Source organism: Gallus gallus, chromosome 19, assembly GCF_016699485.2.
Source record: "Gallus gallus isolate bGalGal1 chromosome 19, bGalGal1.mat.broiler.GRCg7b, whole genome shotgun sequence".
Taxonomy (NCBI): domain Eukaryota; kingdom Metazoa; phylum Chordata; class Aves; order Galliformes; family Phasianidae; genus Gallus; species Gallus gallus.
This window is the reverse complement of record NC_052550.1, coordinates 8,633,350-8,650,515: the sequence shown is the minus strand read 5'-3', so window position 1 is coordinate 8,650,515 and position 17,166 is coordinate 8,633,350. Positions and strand designations below refer to the sequence as shown.

The 17,166-nt window shown below is 45.0% G+C and overlaps 1 protein-coding gene across 7 annotated transcripts; it reads right to left on the bottom strand.

Annotated features, from left to right (window-relative positions):
- Positions 1 to 344: 344 nt before the first annotated feature.
- GGNBP2 (gametogenetin binding protein 2) lies at positions 345 to 17,166 on the bottom strand. Of its 7 annotated transcripts, none has more exons than XM_040650104.2 (15): positions 17,104 to 17,166; positions 16,303 to 16,420; positions 12,686 to 12,766; positions 10,431 to 10,684; positions 10,103 to 10,201; positions 7,929 to 8,057; positions 7,725 to 7,838; positions 5,530 to 5,739; positions 4,404 to 4,578; positions 3,627 to 3,821; positions 2,869 to 3,019; positions 2,568 to 2,693; positions 2,335 to 2,486; positions 1,716 to 1,964; positions 345 to 1,001 (listed from the first exon to the last, which is right to left on the bottom strand). In XM_040650104.2, exons 2-15 carry the CDS (start codon positions 16,393 to 16,395, stop codon positions 798 to 800), a joined length of 2,232 nt encoding a protein of 743 aa, XP_040506038.1. In that variant the 5' UTR covers positions 16,396 to 16,420; positions 17,104 to 17,166; the 3' UTR covers positions 345 to 797. The 7 variants fall into 7 exon arrangements, with proteins under 7 accessions (XP_040506038.1, XP_015151291.1, XP_015151293.1 ...); XM_015295805.4 differs by lacking the exon at positions 17,104 to 17,166 and adding an exon at positions 16,936 to 17,023; XM_015295807.4 differs by lacking the exon at positions 17,104 to 17,166 and adding an exon at positions 16,936 to 17,023 and having other exon boundaries at positions 5,536 to 5,739.

Here is a 17,166-nt window from a genome sequence, read left to right as displayed (position 1 = left end):
TTCATTAAGGGAACACCAAACTGTGTGGAAACCTTTTTGTTTGAGCACATCAGAGAGCTGAACGATGGCTTCGGCAACAAGGGCTGCAGTGCCCTCCCGCAGAGGCAGCTCAATGAAAAACAACACCAAACCTCAAAGCAGCACAGGGGCAAAGGCTCAGCACCACTCCGCTCCCACAAGCACTACTGAACCAGCTGTGCTTCTCCCAGGGGAGCTTCTTCACCTCAACCTTCACCTTTACCTCCAAGAAGCTGCACGGACCAAATTAAGAGCTTCTCATCCACCCTGAACAGTGGTAATGCAAACCTCTGCCACAGCACTTAAAGCAGAAACGTGTACACCCATTTGTACTATGCATATTAATAAATATTCTTTATTTAAATTTTGCACATTGCGCTTTAACATATTACATCCAAAACATTTTGCAAATGGATGTCTACTTTGTAAAATCTTATATTCAGCTCATTGTCATTCTGTACAGAATTATAGGTACAACATTACTTTGCCACTAGTTTGCTTCTTGTAAGTCTCACAGTAAGAGAAACATTTAATGAAAAGAGATGGCTTAAATTATAAGAGAGGCTTGCACAGCTACTCAACTAAAGATACAAGCCTGAAGAAAGAACAGAAGTAATGAAATCACCTCCACCAGCCTCCCCCAAAAAAACAAGAAAAAAAAAGAATCACATTAATTTAAGATAAAATTTTGCCATAATTCACTAAATTAAGTTTTTGAAAGAGAAGGCGCAGTAGTCATCTTGAGAATTTCAATGAAAGACAGAGCTATTTTATTGTATTTAGTTCGCTCCAGCCGTTGTCAACCAACCGTTACAAATGGGCCTCTTGTGATCATTTAAGCGGCAGTATTTATTAAATTTCTCCTTCAGATGCTGTCGGTATTGTTCTCTATTGCTGTAAAAAGACTTGTTGTTTGCCATAAACGACTGTATTTCATCTTGTGAGATAAAGATTTCCTCATCAGAAGTGCATTCGGATTCATCCTACAAACGAAAACAGGTGTTTAAAGTCTCCAGCACGGCCCCTCTATACAGTGTACCTGTCTGGCAACCACGCGTTGTTCACAGTTCCTCTGAAGAAAGGCACTGCCTTCAAGTCACAGCACAGAAGCCTGAGCTGGCTAATCCCACCACCTGGTTCATGATGCTCCGCTCTTTTGGGTAAGAAGCGGTCTGTGCAGCCATGAAACCTACTAAAGTAAGCTTCAGTGTTAGCACATGTCCTGTGAATTGTTTTTATTTGAGTTTGTGGGTGGGTTTTTTTTGTTGTTAATTACAGCAACAGAAAAGTGCAGCACGAGGAAGGAGGAGGGAGAGGGAGGGCGACGGAAGGAAGCATGCCCAAGGAGCCTGCGATGGGAAGCAATGTTTGAAGCACAAAGGCCACAGTAATGCATGCTTCATTTATGGAAAGATCCAACCATTACCAACAAACACTTATACTACAAGTCCCTCCACTTGCATTCCAGTGACAGGCAATTCCTCCTCCTCTGTAAAGCTGAGTTACACACTTCACAGAGAAAACGCAAAAGCAAACCAAGTGAACACTGGAAGAGTAAGCAATGAATTTTAGCTTTGTTTACGTTATCTGCTGCAACAGTTCCTCATTGGGATGTGAAGTTCCAAACCCCACCCTCAATCACAACGATTGGAAGCAGTATGCAACAGCCCGTAATTGCAGTGTAAGTGGTTACTTACGAGGAGCTCCACTAAGCTCTTGGCACCTTTTCCAGTATCAGGAACAAGTGACATTTCTGTAGGTTCTGCAAACTGTGACACATTTTTCATATGCTCAAACCAAGGCAACTGCTGCCCGCTTTTTTCTGAGCTACAGCAGCTTTCAGCATGTGTGTCTTTGGTCTTGTCACGATGAAACTCTGTGTGCGTTGTATTTCCTGAGGTCTCTCTGTTACCTGGATCTGCCATACAGCTTCCAAGTTTCTGAATCTAAAATCAAAAACAGAGGTGTTAAAACCGAACCACTGAGAGTTCAGAGGGAGGGAAAGAGGAAAGGAAAACTTTCAAGAAGAGGACAAGGATATATACATATTTTTAAGTGTGTCGCCTGGAGGAGAATGGCACATCAATACACTGAGAGTGCACAAAAGCACGCGTGCTTAGGGACGCATGAGAGAAGGATTCCTACCACTACAATCGATTCAAGGACCTCCATTCCAAAAGTTGGATGGAGAAATACCAAAAGACCAACACTGCCTCACTGCCTGCATGAGTCACAACAGAAATTACAGATGCCTCAGGAGCTACTTTAAAATGCATGCATTTAAATAGCTATTCCAGAATACTTGTGGATCCTTACATGTTCATTCTCACACTTTAAAGTTTTACTTTTCTTTTTCTTCTTTTTGTTTTTGCCTTTTGTGTTACTTTCTTCTGAATTAGCCCAGCACTCCACGCAGCTATCTCCATCCTCCTCTTTGTCGTCGCAGCGATGGACACAGGAATCATCTCCTGCAGAAGACAGAGCATATTCTTCTTAGACACAAAAGTGTTGTGTGCACTGAAACAATATTCAGTTCTTCCCAAACCTACCATTTTCATCATGGTTGCAAATGCCTTCAGTGCAGGCCACGTCCGACCCCTCTCGAGACCCCGTCTCACTGCCCTCCATGCTAGATGAATAGCCGCAATCACTGCCGTTACAATGTGGAGATAGACCTGAGGTGAAGCAAAGAGTTACAATCATCTGCAGTAGCTGTTCCATATTCCTTAATCACACCTCTAATGACAGAGATGTATTTAAAAGGAGTTATTTTTAAAAGTAACCCAACACTGTTTTGTCCACAAACCACAGATGTTTTTAAAAATGGCAAATAACCACAGTTGGACATACCTTTCTTTATTTTGGGTGAACCTAATAGGGTACCACTACTAGGACAGGTGCAAGAAGTGCTTTCATTGGTAACAATGACTTCTACACAATTGTTAGCTTCTTCAGTGCTACCGCAGGCTTTGCAGCTGTTTTCCGTGAAGTCCAAGTTTTCCTTCAAATACATAAAAAAACAAAATCCACAACACCAATATATGCAATTACTGCAAGTAGCTCAGTCAGTGCTTTTAGAAAAGATGCTCTTTGCTTAAGAAGCAGCAGCTGACACTGATAACAGCCACAGCACTGCTTATAATTCTTCAGGAACGCAAGTGAAAAAAAAAAAAGCCCTTCACAAGAATATGATGCTTTATTGGGCCAACCGTGGGTCAAGAGATTTCCAGCAACAATTGCACTTCACCCTTCCTTTCCCAAAAATTTAATAGCAATTGTCTGCAAGCAGCATTTGAAATCCCTTATTTGAAGTGATAACTTTAAGAAACGATGGTTGAAAAATGCTCCATCATAAGCTGACCTCCCAGATTTAAAATTAACTAAACCCCAAACGTTAAAACCCCAAAGTAACCGCTTTACAAGAAGGCTGTGCTAATCTGAGCAGTGATCAATCCCAGCAGCCACCAGGAACTTGTTCCCAAAAATGAGGTTCCAAAAAGCCTCTCCAGAAGAGAGGTCAGAACGGAACAGTCAGCTGATGAATGAAGCACCAAGGCAGAAATCCAGTTCTTTAACACCAGCAGAAAGCCACAGCTGTTGGTGTTTACCTTTGCTTGATTTATTTCCTTCTCTTCTGCTGCCTGCAGAGGGGTGGGGATCTCACACACACATTTATTTTTCCGTCTGTTCTTTCGTTTTTGGCGCTTCTTCTCCTGTTTAAGTTCCCGCACTCTTTCCTCTTCTGAGAACTCTTCACAGAGCTGTTCCAACCGACTGATCCCCTGCACTTTTTCCACAGCCATCTGTATACGAGAGGTTAGATCTGTTTATAGAGGTTAACAACTCAAGCTTTTACATTTATAAAGAAGGGGGAAAACAGCTGGCAAGCACCTTCAATGATAACGTCAAAGCGGCAATACTGACTGTAGAAGAAAAGTGCCAGATTTAGGCAATGGATTCCAACCGACAGAGAAGAGGTACAGAAGGGAGGTGGGAGGAGCACTGCGTTGATTCTCATGGCTCACGGTCTCATTTTTCAGTGAGAAGCCAGAGACTCAAACGCATTTTTTGGATCTGTGTTTACATGGTAGAAACTCTGATTATTTAACACAGCAGGACAGAAAACCACATTACAACTACTGCTCCAGCACTCCTGCAGCTTTCTGCCTAGAGGAACCAGTGAAAAATCCAACTGATTTTCCAGGCAGCCTCATTTTTGAGGTGCAGACACCTCTCAGAACACAGCACGTGACGGGGTGTGAAACACACTGCCCGGCAGCTCCTCCCAGCCCAGCCTTAGTACAAAGCACAAACATACGATCAGTGAAAACAGGCGCAGGCAGCGTAGCAATGGAATACAAGTTCAATAAAGAATGGAGTTTTACCTCAAAGCTTTTGCGTAAAGCATCGACCCCCAGGTAGAAAAGCATCTGCCACGTTTGTTCCTCAGCTCGCAACTTTTGCCAGATTCGGTGTAATCTTTCATAAAGGTGAATACCCAGGCAGGTCAAAACTTCTTCCTGGGCTATGTCTATTGTCTTAGCATGCCTTTCTCTTCGTCTAGAGGAGAGTTCAACCAAAGCAGAGTATTGTTAAAGTACCTGGAAGTCTACCAAGAGATCAAAGCAACTCAAGGAGGTATTTTCTGTACGTACAACTGAAGCTGTGTTTGCATGAACAGCTCTTTTAATTGAGTTCTGCTGTGCTGCATGCGGATGCAAAATAGAAAGGACCAGCTCAAAACTACATTCCTGACATGCTAATTGGAGCACAGTATGGTTAAGCTGCACTCTGCCTTCCACCCTGCAACCTCCCTCAGTCTCTCTGCTCCTACTGGAAGGGATCAGTGGAGTTTTAATGTCAAAGAGATACGGCCATTCTTTCATTTCCTAAAGTTTTTACTTAATGTATAGCAAACACTTTAAGTTCCTAGATTGGTATGCCAGATAATTGAAGTGTGTAAATTATCTACCTTACAAAATAAAATATACTTCAGTATTAAACCGTATCTATTGTGAATAAAAGAAAAATTGTTACAGAAGTAGTTACCCTCCTAATCCAACAGTTACGATCTAGTTCTAAATACAGTGAGCTGAGCTCTGCATTTTTAATTTTGCATTTCAAGAGGCAAGGTACAGGTTCAAATATTGCTACAGAATTAAACTCAACACGGAGCGCTGAGCGTAACGTTCAACCAATGCTCTCTTTCTATTTCGCATGTTCTGAGCACTTCAATGGAAAAGCAGGCAGCCCTCATGAGTGACCAAATGAAGTAGAAGACGTTTGGCAATTGCCTTCAGTCTTGCCTTCAGAGTTAAATGCACTTTAGAATCAAAAGCACATATCTTCACTACTTTGAAGCACCATCTTTAAAGTCTACTTCAGTATGAGGATTGACATTCAGGAGTTTGTTGTAGAGCAAGGAGGCAAAAAAATCACTTTTGCAAAATACATTCAACAATAAAATAAAGAAGCAAAGCGCTAGATAGCCCACTCTAGCAAATTACATACTCATACCCTCCTGCGAACTCTGGTTCAGCTCGACCCAATAGGTGTGCGATGAAATCTGTTTCACAGCATACATGTATATGACGTTCATGTGGGCAGCAACGCAAACCCTCATACAGTGCAGCACAGTAGCCCTTCTCTTTGCTGCAGTCTAGCTCACCAATAAGAATATTGTATGCCCGAAGTACTTTATTCTTGCAGTCAGTGCAAAACCTGCAGTGAAATACAAAATGTAATGGAATTGAATTCTTATTCGAGCAGAAACTTGGAGCAGCTTCATCTAAGTTAAAGCACACTGAGCTCTTTAATAGCGCATGCTATATTTAAAATAGGTCATGCTGAGGTTTATCTTACTTGAAAACGTGAAACAGTCAGACTTTGGGTGTAAGCCACGTGAGTTTACCATACACATTATATTACCCATCATGTTACAAGCTTAAGTATCAGCTTTTATGCTCCAAGACATAAATCAAGCCAACTGTTAATATGAAGGAATTCCTACATGAATATGCAGTTCCATGCACAATCAGGGATCAGAAATCTGATAGCGAGCAAACTGAACTGTTAGTACAAGGTAGGAAGAGTAAGACGCTCCAAGTTACTCTACAGCAGTCATTTAAAGTATACTGAGTGAGTGATAACAAGTAAGAAGGAAAGTCCTCCGCTGCCTGCTGTATAAGAGTAGCTTCCACTACAAGCACCTTTAAATATATTTTGAACTACTGGATTACTGCACAGATAGCAAAACAAGGTTTGTTTATAATAACGTGTACTCAATGTACACACGACAGCTCAGGTAGCTGATATGAGAATAGTACAGTTACGAAGTCTGTTATAATTTAAACACAACAAAACTAATTTAAAAGTAATCTTCAAGAAGCTACGAAACGTCTGCTGTATTATTCTAAAAATGCAAGTCAGACAAGCTGCTCACATTTCAGCTTGAAAAGTTTGCTCTTCATGCCATCTCTGGATGGTGTCTTTCCCTTCCCTAGTTTGTCCAGTCACTTGACAACACTAAGTCAAACATATTTTGGTGTTTGATAGAACTATGATAACTGGCTAGTTTCTGCGGCGAAAGGAAAGAAAACAGTCACATTATTGTAGGTTAGCATCAGGAACGTGGCCAACACCATGTTTAATGTCACAGGAGATTAAAGTTATTTTGTTTCCAAAGTGTTATTTCCACACCACCACCCCCACACCCATCTGTGCCCCCATGACTTTTATCTGAACCTTGAAACCGCTGGAAATGAAGGCTTTAACCAGTGCTCGAGCTACCATCCAACACGTACATGCAACAGTCACTTTGAGCCCCACTCCTTCCCTGCAAAAAGGGCATAACAGCTCTGGCACTGCTCTGTTATAGACACCTGTTTTAGGGACAGGATTTATAAGCAACACCAGCCCGACACCTGCATCTGTCAGCTTCGTTCCCATTACTTTGAAACTGCATATACCCCTCAAAGGTACCATAACCCCAAAGGGAGTAGGCTGCTTCCAAAGGGCAGTGCTGGAAGTCACAGCCCCACACCCCTACAAGCTCCGGCAGAAAGAAAAATTTCCGGGATAGAAGCCATCCATTTCAACTTTCTGCATTAATAAAAGTGCATTGCTTTAACACTACTATTATTTCCTGTTATTACATAGAATTACTGTTATACTGTATTAGTTTAGAATGAAAATACTCCAAGATTCCCTCAAAAACAGAGTTCTAAAGACATCCATTAAAATCCTTTAAGTACCACAAGAAAGGGGGTAGAGTTACCTGAAATTACAGTTCTTACCATTGCTCAGCAGTTTACATCCACTCTCAAAAAAGAAAAAAAACAACCCCAAAAAGCCATGAACCAACCAAAATCCTGATGTTTGTGTATCAGTGCATACTGAAGCTGCTGCTAGAAGACTCATCCTTGCCACAAGATTTAAACTTGCAAATAAGATTCATGTAACGTGTATTAAAATGTGAACAGATACAAAGAATATGCCATTTCAAAACATGCTGTAAACTGTAACTTAAAATGCAATCTGGCAAGGTCCTCTACCACCACGAAGTGGAGATCTTAGTTTTAGAATGGCATCAGAATGTTATCAGAAGAATTCTCAACTTTTGGACACTGTGTAGACTATACATCTATTTTGATTAACAAGAAAATGCAGCATGTATGTCTCAAGGTGCCTTTGTTCTTGTAACATACCTGTGTTTTCGTAGATACGTTTCTAATGTTTCTAAGAGGCAGCTAGAATCAATTAAAACTACTTCATCCCTGCACTCCTGGGACATGAGCTCCCATACATCCATCCAACATCCCCTGCAAACAAACAACAAACAGACGTGTAAGAAAGGGTGTTATCCTGCTAGCAGTGTGGGGAAGAAGCAAATGAAAGCACTGGTAGTTTACCTGACTGCTCCCTGGAAAGGTCCATAGTGGAAAGTGATCCTACACTTGCTCTCCTCCTTCTTGCTGTCTTCACTACTTTTCTTATCTGCACTTAATTTCTCTGCACTGTGTGTACTACTGCTCCCTTCACTGTCATATAGTAAAAGAAATTGTAAGCCTGTACCATATCTATTACAAACTGGTTGTTTTTCCCAAGTAAACGCTATGACAATGCTGTAGTGTTCCTTCATTTGCTTTGACACCTTCACAGGCTAAGCCTTAAATTGCAAAGAGTCAGATAATAGATACAAAGTTTGCTACCCGTGTTCATAAACCCATATCCATAATAATTTTTTATAGCTGAAAGCCAGTAGCCATTTTTCAGTATATTACCTTAAGTGTAATTATACCCAAGTTGTAATATTCCTGCTAGTTTACATTTCATACATCAGCTTGCTTCATTAAACTTCCAAAATGTGTTAGAACGCTTCCCTGACCACCTCTGGATGTGCCTGAAGTACACTCACAGAGCAAAGAACAAGGTGGAAGGAGCAAGTCACCTCTACCCACAGCTTCGGGTACGCTTGCAGTTCTACCACAATGGTCATTTCTGTTTAAACTCAAGTACGGATACAACAGAGCAGTAAGACAGAGGAAGAAGCTCTCCCATGCAATAATCAGTTTTTCCAGAGTATTTATTTATGCTATTATCTCAGCAGCTTTCCCTGGAGCAGTATTGGTGCTGCACGCCCTGAGCACGTCTGCAGTGTGACAACAGGACAGTGGTTGAGCACACAGTGCATGTTGTGCTTCTCCAGCAAACCACACTGACTGTCCACACACCACATTATGAGATAAAGCCAAAAGCTCTACTCGCAGCATATTGAAGTGTTGTTCTTTCACACATTGTCCTGCCAGTGCTCAAAATGCAGAGGGGACTTCCTCCAGCATGAAGGCAGCATTTTCCTCTGTATGCCCATTTGCAGAACTGCTTCGCCTTGCCCAAACGCTAAGTGCAGGTTCTGCCATATACATTCTTAAAAAGAAAATATTAATCTCACTAAAAACAAACTGGAAAAACACTTGGAATCTCTCTATTTTTTTTTCTAAATGCATCTCTATGATCTTTTGCTTGTGTAATATAAGCTTTAAAATAATTACATGCAAAGTCTGCAACCAAACTAGAATGGGGGACAGAGATCAGCCAGCAGCACAGGGAGCAGCAGCAGGCTGCAGGTACCCACAGCCCCCCAGAGTTAGCTATGCCCAGAGACTGAACCTGCACAGAATACATGCCCTGCCATGGAAACACGAGGGGCAAACTTCCACAGGTTGGGTGCTTCACCACAAGCAGAACACAACTGAAGTTCTCCAGCACTCCAGCTAAGCACAGTACTCACATCTACTGGTCATCATCAAACAGCAAGGACCAAACAGACACCCCACCCCACAGCTCTAAATGGTGTACCTTCCTGATCATTTCACCCCCTACTACAGAGAAGCATATATGCACCTTTTGCACTGATGTATTCAAAACATGCTGTCACATTTTGGGGAAATGTTTCACAGATTTTTAGCTTTAATTTTGCCATCCAACCACATGGAAGTCTTTAATTAATGACCAAACAAGGCTTTTTTTTTTCCCCAAACAATCCCAAGGAAAATGACATTTGTTTAGCACATACCATTTCACCTCAGCTTGAGAAAACTGCTGATCAATTGCTTTGGTGCAGAGAATAAAAAGCAGTCTCGCTTTCTAGAGCACTGTTTCAATCACAATCAGAAGCCACCCAGGCCCTGGGCACACCACATTCCATGTTATGATCCAAATGAGATACAAAAAGCACAGGGAAGTACTGGTTTGTAATGGTCAAGTCAGCTTTCAGCAGCCAGCTTTGAAATTAAACACGAGTTTATAGAGGAAGGGAACAACAACAGCAGCCTGCCACCACATTAATAAGACCCAAGATGTGAAGCACTTTCCTATGAAAACCAACTCTAACATACACTACCCCAAATTCCTGAGTGCCTCTGATTCTCTTCCATGCAGTTTTCTGGGACTACTATAATCTGAACTGCTTGGAAATTACTATTCTGGCAAATAGATAAGAGCATAAAAAAATGATCTGAATGTACCTACAGTTTGGTTCCTCAAGTACTTTAGGATTAACTGTACATATTAAACTCCAACTTACCCCAACGGTTTTGGTTTGTGTGTGTCCAGAGAGTGTAACTGACATCTCTTGTTCTTCTTACTTTTGGGAATCGCATCAATCATGTCATTCAGTTTGGACCTACAGAAAAAGGGTAGCTCAGTGGGCTGAAAACATGGTTATCCAGGGAAACTTCAAAGGGGTGGATTCAGCTCGTGTATAAGTATGCTAATGGACATTAAATCTAAAGCTTTCTTCCTGGCTCCTGCTTTTTCTTACAACAAACACTTCTGCAGTACACAAGGAATATACAGCATGGATTTTCCAGGCAGATTCTAGCAGTTCTAATACAGCTACGGGACTAACTCACCCATGCACATAAAACAGTGTATAAAGCTTCTTTGCATCAGTCATACAGCTTCGAGTTACGGAAAGAACCCCCTTTGGCCCAACTGCGAGAGGCTCCAGGGCTGGATTTCCAGACTCAACCAGCTGAGAAAACAGACGCTCCACGCTGCGGCGACACCCCACGCATGGGACCAGCTGAGAAAGAGCACTCAGAACTTCACGGGATGTCACCATCATGGCAATATTGAGATCCTGCTGTTTAAGCATGCTATGTCTCTAAAGGAGAATAAGAAATGAAATAATTAGAAATGAAGAAATAAACACACACCTTAAACTGTTCCGGTTTCTTTGCTTTTGACAACATCCCCTTATCAAAATACACGTGAGCTGGAAACCATATGCACTGCTTAAGAGTTTCAGGTCACCATCCTCCTACTAATCACCTACAGCACTCAGCGAACCACAGCCCACTAATATCAGAGGAGCAATCCTGCTTCAAGGCTTACAGTCTACCCTCAGAAAGGAAATAACTTTCTCCTCTTGCTCTCTCCTGCTGTTCAAATCAGCAAACAACGCAGCCAAGCATACAGCACACCTCCCTGTGCCCATCATCATGAAGCCCCTCTTTCTGCAGCTCAGCACAGATGTTTTATTAAAGGGTCTCATATACAAACGCCACACATTTTCATCTTCTACTCACACTCATTTCACCCTCAGCACACAGAAAGGAAACTCCCGGACGCTCATTGCTACGTATGGAAATCTCATTTACAACCATCTTCATTTCTTCACACTGAAACAATCCTGCAGCACTGATCCTGACAGGCTAAATGCTGTTCCCCATTTCAAATCTAACACCCGCAATTCAGGAAAGCATACGTTACTATTCAGGGTGAAACACTTTACTTCAGTAGTGAACATTCAACGTGTGCTAATAATAGAACGTCACAGAGAACACCTTCTAATATTTCTTACATCAATAAACAGCTCGAGGTGCTTCTCCTTGTTCCCCTGTCGAACATACCCATGCACAGACCCATAAGGAGCACATACCCTCCTGCTTCTCATAACTGCCACGTTACTGACTCGGACTCCAACTCTGAACTTCCACTAGCACAACTAAACAGAGCAGATGGTCCCTTCCTCACACACCAGCCAACATATCCACACTTGAAATATCAGTGCTACGGGCACTTCCCAACATTATCTAGAGGAGCAGAGTGCTGTCACTCTATTAATTGTGTCATCTTCCCCTGCTTATACAGACAGGCTTACAGAGCTGTACTTTGTATCTATACAGCGAATGTTTTGCCATACTGCTGTCACATCACACCCAGTTACATGCTGCTAATGTAGAACTCAGTTGTCACAACTGCTGGGAAAGAAAGACCACAAAATATAGCAAAATAATCAGTCACATGGAATGTATAAACACACCAACTGAAGTGCAAAACTTTCTGGTTCACTTCAAGTAATTTATTATGAAAAGTAAAGCTATTATCAGAAAACACTGCGTGTTTGTGCTCTGAAAGGAAGACACATTAAACAATCTGACAAGCGATAGCACTCTGCAATAATCCTCTTTTCTGTAATTAATAGTACTAATCACAGCAACAACAGAAATGAGCTATTTTCACAACACAGCTATGCTTCATATGCAGCATATGTCCCAGCTGCTGCTGCCAAACCCCAGTGCAGGAGTACAAGCTGCCCACAACCAAACAGCCCTGCTCCTGACATCAGGCTCTGGCTGCTTGTGGTCTTTCGCTTTACCTTCTTTTGGCAGCAGTTGTCACAGGGCTACTTGCACTGCTAGTGCATAACCATCCAGGGCACCACAAAAATGTCTGTCCCTATTCAGCTACATCTCTTCTATAAACTACCACACTCATGCTGTTTTGGTACAGTACTAACTGTAAGATCTTAAGCAACAGACACTCCTACTTGTCTAAGCAGTTCAGGAGTATATAGAAATAAGTCTGAACGTATCAAAAAACACAGCTTCTGTTAAGAATAAACCAGCAGTGACCAGTTTCAATTTTAATTGGCTATGCAGCAATGTCTCCTGGGAAGACAACAGTGTAAGAGTTGTGAAGCACTGAAAGTGCATTCACCCAGTGCACTTTGGTACCAACACATAATTGCTTACACGTACTGATGTATCATTCATGAAGTCATTCCAGGAACGACAACCTGCTAGAGACATAAGGGCAGGGACCTACAGAAACCAAAACCTAACAGCACGTGGCTTTCTTTATAAAACAGTGAGATATTCACCTGAATGAATTGCTTTAGTTGTGCACCGTTATTCTGATGTCCATCCAGGTTCAGCACGTTATCGGGAAATTCCATCACCATCTGAGTGAAAGAGGAGGAAAAAAGGCTTTCAGAAGCTGAACGCACAGCATTTGTTTGTTTTACTTCCAAGGAACAACAGGATCTTAACACAGACAATGTTAAATCCTCATTCTTTTAACATAACTGCATTGCAAGCTTGGAAAAGCATTAGAACAATTTAAGACAACAAATATTTCAGCAAATTAACAACTGTCACTACTATGATGTTCTAGGGGAGGGTTACAAACAGCAAGTATTGCAAGAGCTGGTGTAGGAGAGCAGAAGTTGCTAGGTGGAAAACCACTGTTTATGTTACATTATCTACAGGAAAAAGAACTGCACTTCAACACAAACTAATCCAACAGCAAAACAATTTGTAAAGGAATGAATAGAACAGCCTCAACAGTTTAATGGCTTTGAGTTGTCTCCTTCAAAGGTGAACTTAAAACGGTGTTAATTCAACAAGGCACTCCAAGGCATCCTTTGTTCTGTGTCTGCAGCTGCAGCTCTCAAGGGGCTCCAAGAAAAACATCAAGCCTACAGAACACTGGGGTTACCAGCAAGTAATTAATAGCCCTTTCCCAATTACTAAGCTAAGAGGGCAATGCCTTGAGAATAAAAAGTCAAATAACTGTTAGTCAAAACTCCACCATAACCATGGGGAAAAACGAAGCCAATTAGAAGCAAAAGCAAAGACCGGCTTCATTCATCTTCTCTGTCCAAACTGAGAAATACAGTTTTATCAACAAGAACAGTGAAAGTCCACTTTATAATCTAAAAGACAAAACAAGAGCTTGATTAACAACTCTAACACCACCCAGCACCGAGATGAAACAGCCTGGTTCATTCTCTTTCCACAGGCCAGCACTGGCTTCCTTCAGGCAGCTGCTAAGGACAGGGCTCCCTGCTGGCATCACTACTGCTGCCACCACCCCCAGAGAACTGCACGTTTACTTCTACAGCGCTCAGCACTGCTCCAAAATAAACATCTATTCTCTAAGGCCAGAGAGCACAGCGCTCCTCTGCTCTGCCACGTGCTGGAGAAGGACAGCGTTGGTGTACAACTGTGCCACCCTCACTGTGAATTCTGACCCCTGGGGCATTTCTCTCCCCTCTTCCCTCCTCTCATCCCTGCCCCACACACTGTGCAGCAGCACAAGCCTTTGCTGCTTGGTGACAGGTTTCCTGCATGGTTCATTTCATGTCCCCATCAGGAACGAGCTCTGTGCAGAAGTAACAGCACTACCTGCTAACACAGAGAGAAGAGACATCTGCACATTTCTCTCCCCTTTCATTTATCGCCCGCTATCAGACAACACCCATGGGCGCTAGGCACAACACGGTTACATTATCAAAGACTGAATTAATTCAGGCATCTGTTAGATGAGATTTTATTAGCTGGTTAAACACAAACCACACAGCCACATCAAGCGGCACACCTTCTAGAGACCCAAAAGGCTGTTTAAGAAATGAAAAGAGCTACGTATTTACAGCTCCTTTAATTTCGAGTTGAAGCATAAGAGACAGACAGGTGAGAGTGAGCAGTGAGCGCAGAGGAGCGGTGCCGTACTGCACCCAGAGGTGTCTGCACTGCCTGGGAGCAGCACTACAAGCTGAAGAGCATTCTAAGCCATCCATCCAATATTTCACATTTACAGACCCGCTGTTTTCAGGCTTAAGGCACAGACACAGTGGTCCCACTGCTTCTCATTTTTTGACTTTCAAAGACAACTGCACCCACTTCAAGCACAACTACCTCACCATATACCTCCTGCAATAACTCTCCCTAAGAATTAAAATAAAAGTAACAGAAGGCTCCAAGACAAGGAAGCGAAGGCTTCACTCTTCTGTTTCTGCAGATTTATTCACCCTCAGGCCCTGCAGAAATCTGAATGCTTTGTAACAACAGCAACAGAACAGGCAAAAAAACAAAGAAAAGCAGACACAAGATGGTATTTCCTTGTGGTGAGGATGACTTGCACTTACATTACTGCCCCTCATCCAGATGGACACAAAACTGACTTACAGCTATAGGGACCTTCTCAATCATACTACAGCATGCCTCTGCTGTAGAAAAAAAACAGTGACAACACAGCACAATTGTGCAAAATTTGTGGCAGGGAAATAAATGCTGGAACTAAATCAGAAATGCAATTTCAGGTCAGCCTAAGTCAATTCATCCATCTCACGCTTGGTTTGGCCGAGTTTTCACATTCTCTCTCTCAACCTATTAAGTACAGCAAATGGTAACAACAGCACGGTGAGTCTGCTTAGCACAACCTAACAACTCATTTGGACATGGGAATCCAGGAAAAAAAAAATCTAAGGTCTTCAAATGATATGGGGAAAAGAGGATCAAAAATGGTCTCAACAGACAAGGTATGGCAAACTCAGAACTTAGGGTATTCCTCCACAGTGCTGCCAATAAATCCTTGAAAGGGAGGTAGATATTACTTTGAAAAATTTGAGTGGAAAACTGCATAGTGTACAGCACAGTTAACCAGTGCTGAGAGACGACATGGGGCCAAAAACCAGTGGCAATAACATGCACCATTTACAGTGATCAAAACCGAAATACAGCAAAGAGCCCCCCTTCATATAATGCAAAACCAGACAGGATTGAGATGGAGAGTCTTCAGCAGCATCGCTGAGGGCTTAGAGATAGAAACTGCTGCTCAGTTGCTTTATGCTGGAAGATGGAAGAATTTAAGTTATGAAGTTGGATACATTTAAGAGAAAAAAAAAGCGAATCAGGTGTTCTACCATACTGAAACCTGATGTCAGGGTTTGAAAGCATATACACTATACATCATATAAGAACCACCAGTGACTGCCACGTGACAAGACTGACACCAGAACTCACACACCAGTGCAATACCCGGTTACACCGTGTCTTGTTCTCAACCTGACCTTCTCCTGCCGTAAGAACTGAGAGCAATGCCAGCCAGCAGTCAGAGCTGCTGCACACACTCCTGCCATGCGGGTGCTTCTCCTGAGCCAGGAGGCAGCGCAGGGAGGCAGAGCAGGGAGGCAGAGCAGGCTCTGGGCCGCACCTTCCAGCAGCAGCAATCCCCACGTTTCAGGGACCCACATAATTCACTGCACGGAACCTCACAGCTCTGTCGCTGTCAATGTGGCAGCACACTGCTAGGCACTCAATAACCCTTACCTTAAGGCAAAGCTGTGGAAAACACCTTCAGCCCTTCCTTGCCTATTTTAAAGCACGGCAATCACTCCAACAGGAACACGGGTTTAGCGTTAACAGCCATTCCACGAGTCCTTCCCTTATGAACCGAGAACCGGCCGTGCCCGCGTTCCGGCCTGGCTTCGGAGCCACCTCTCTCCCCGGGCAGCGACTCACACGCAGTCCCCGGCGCCGGGGCGGTCACACGGCGCTGCTCGGGGCCGGAACCGCGCACCGCCGCCGCAGAGCCGCGCTCGGTAACCCCGGGCGCCGCGGAGCCGATCGCTGCGGGAGGAGCCTGGGAAAGGCCTCGCCCGGCCGTTGCAACACACCACCACCGCCGCGGGCCCGGCGGAGCGGGGCCGGGACTCACCGTCAGGGTGTCATCGATGTAGAGGGGGATCTGCCTCTTCTCGAAGGGGAACTCCTCCTCCCCGTCCCTGCAGACCGCCACCAGCCGCGCCATCTCCGCCGCGTCCCCGCGCTGCAGCCTGCGAGCAGGGAGCGCCCAGAGGTAAACGCCCGCCGCGCTCCCCCGGCACACTTTCACCACCAGCAGGGAGCGAGCCTGCGCTCCACATCGCCTGATTCACCACGCGCCGCGCCGGGCCCGCCGCTCCCGCACGGCGCCGGAGGGGCTCGGAAGGCCGCGGGCCGAGCCCGGGGAGCGAGGGGCAACGCGAGGGCAGGGCGGGCAGCGGCACGGAGCGGACGGAAGCGCCGGGCCGACCCCCGCCCGCCCCCGGCCCGGCGGCACCGCCCCGACCCCCGGCGGCTCCGTCCGCCCCCGGCGCTGCCCGCGGGCCGGGCTGGGGGAGCGGGAGAGCCCCGGGGCCCGCAGCCGGGAGGGCCCACCCGCGGCCCAGCTCCTCCCGGCCCCGCCCGGCCCGCAGCCCGCAGGCGACGGCGCGGAGGAAGCCCGGAGCCGCCCGCCCTCCGTCCCTCCCGCTCCCCTCAGCCCCGCCGCGGCCCGCGCCGCCCCGCTCCCCCCACCCCCGGCCTTTACCGGCGCTCTGCGAGTCCGCGGCCCGGGCGCTGTGACAGGCGGGCGGACACCTCGGGCTCCGCCACAGAGCCGCCTCCTTCCTCTCCCCCTCCCCGGGCCCTCCCCGCCGCCGCCGGCCCCGCCCCGCCGCCCTCTCGCGAGATCTCGCCGCTCCCCGCCTCGCCTCACCCGCGGGCAGCGCCCGGTCCGGCCGAGGCCGCGGGAGGCGCCGCTCCGTCCGTTACCCGGGGC

Excerpts from the sequence above, each read along its gene's own strand:
- GGNBP2 (XM_040650104.2), bottom strand. The coding sequence starts at position 16,395 with ATGGCGCGGCTGGTGGCGGTCTGCAGGGACGGGGAGGAGGAGTTCCCC. Across the intron at positions 3,020-3,626 it reads AGGAAATAAATCAAGCAAAG|GAAAACTTGGACTTCACGGA; the intron begins GTAAACACCAAC and ends ATGTATTTGAAG. Across the intron at positions 1,002-1,715 it reads AGAGCTTAGTGGAGCTCCTC|GATGAATCCGAATGCACTTC; the intron begins GTAAGTAACCAC and ends TTTCGTTTGTAG.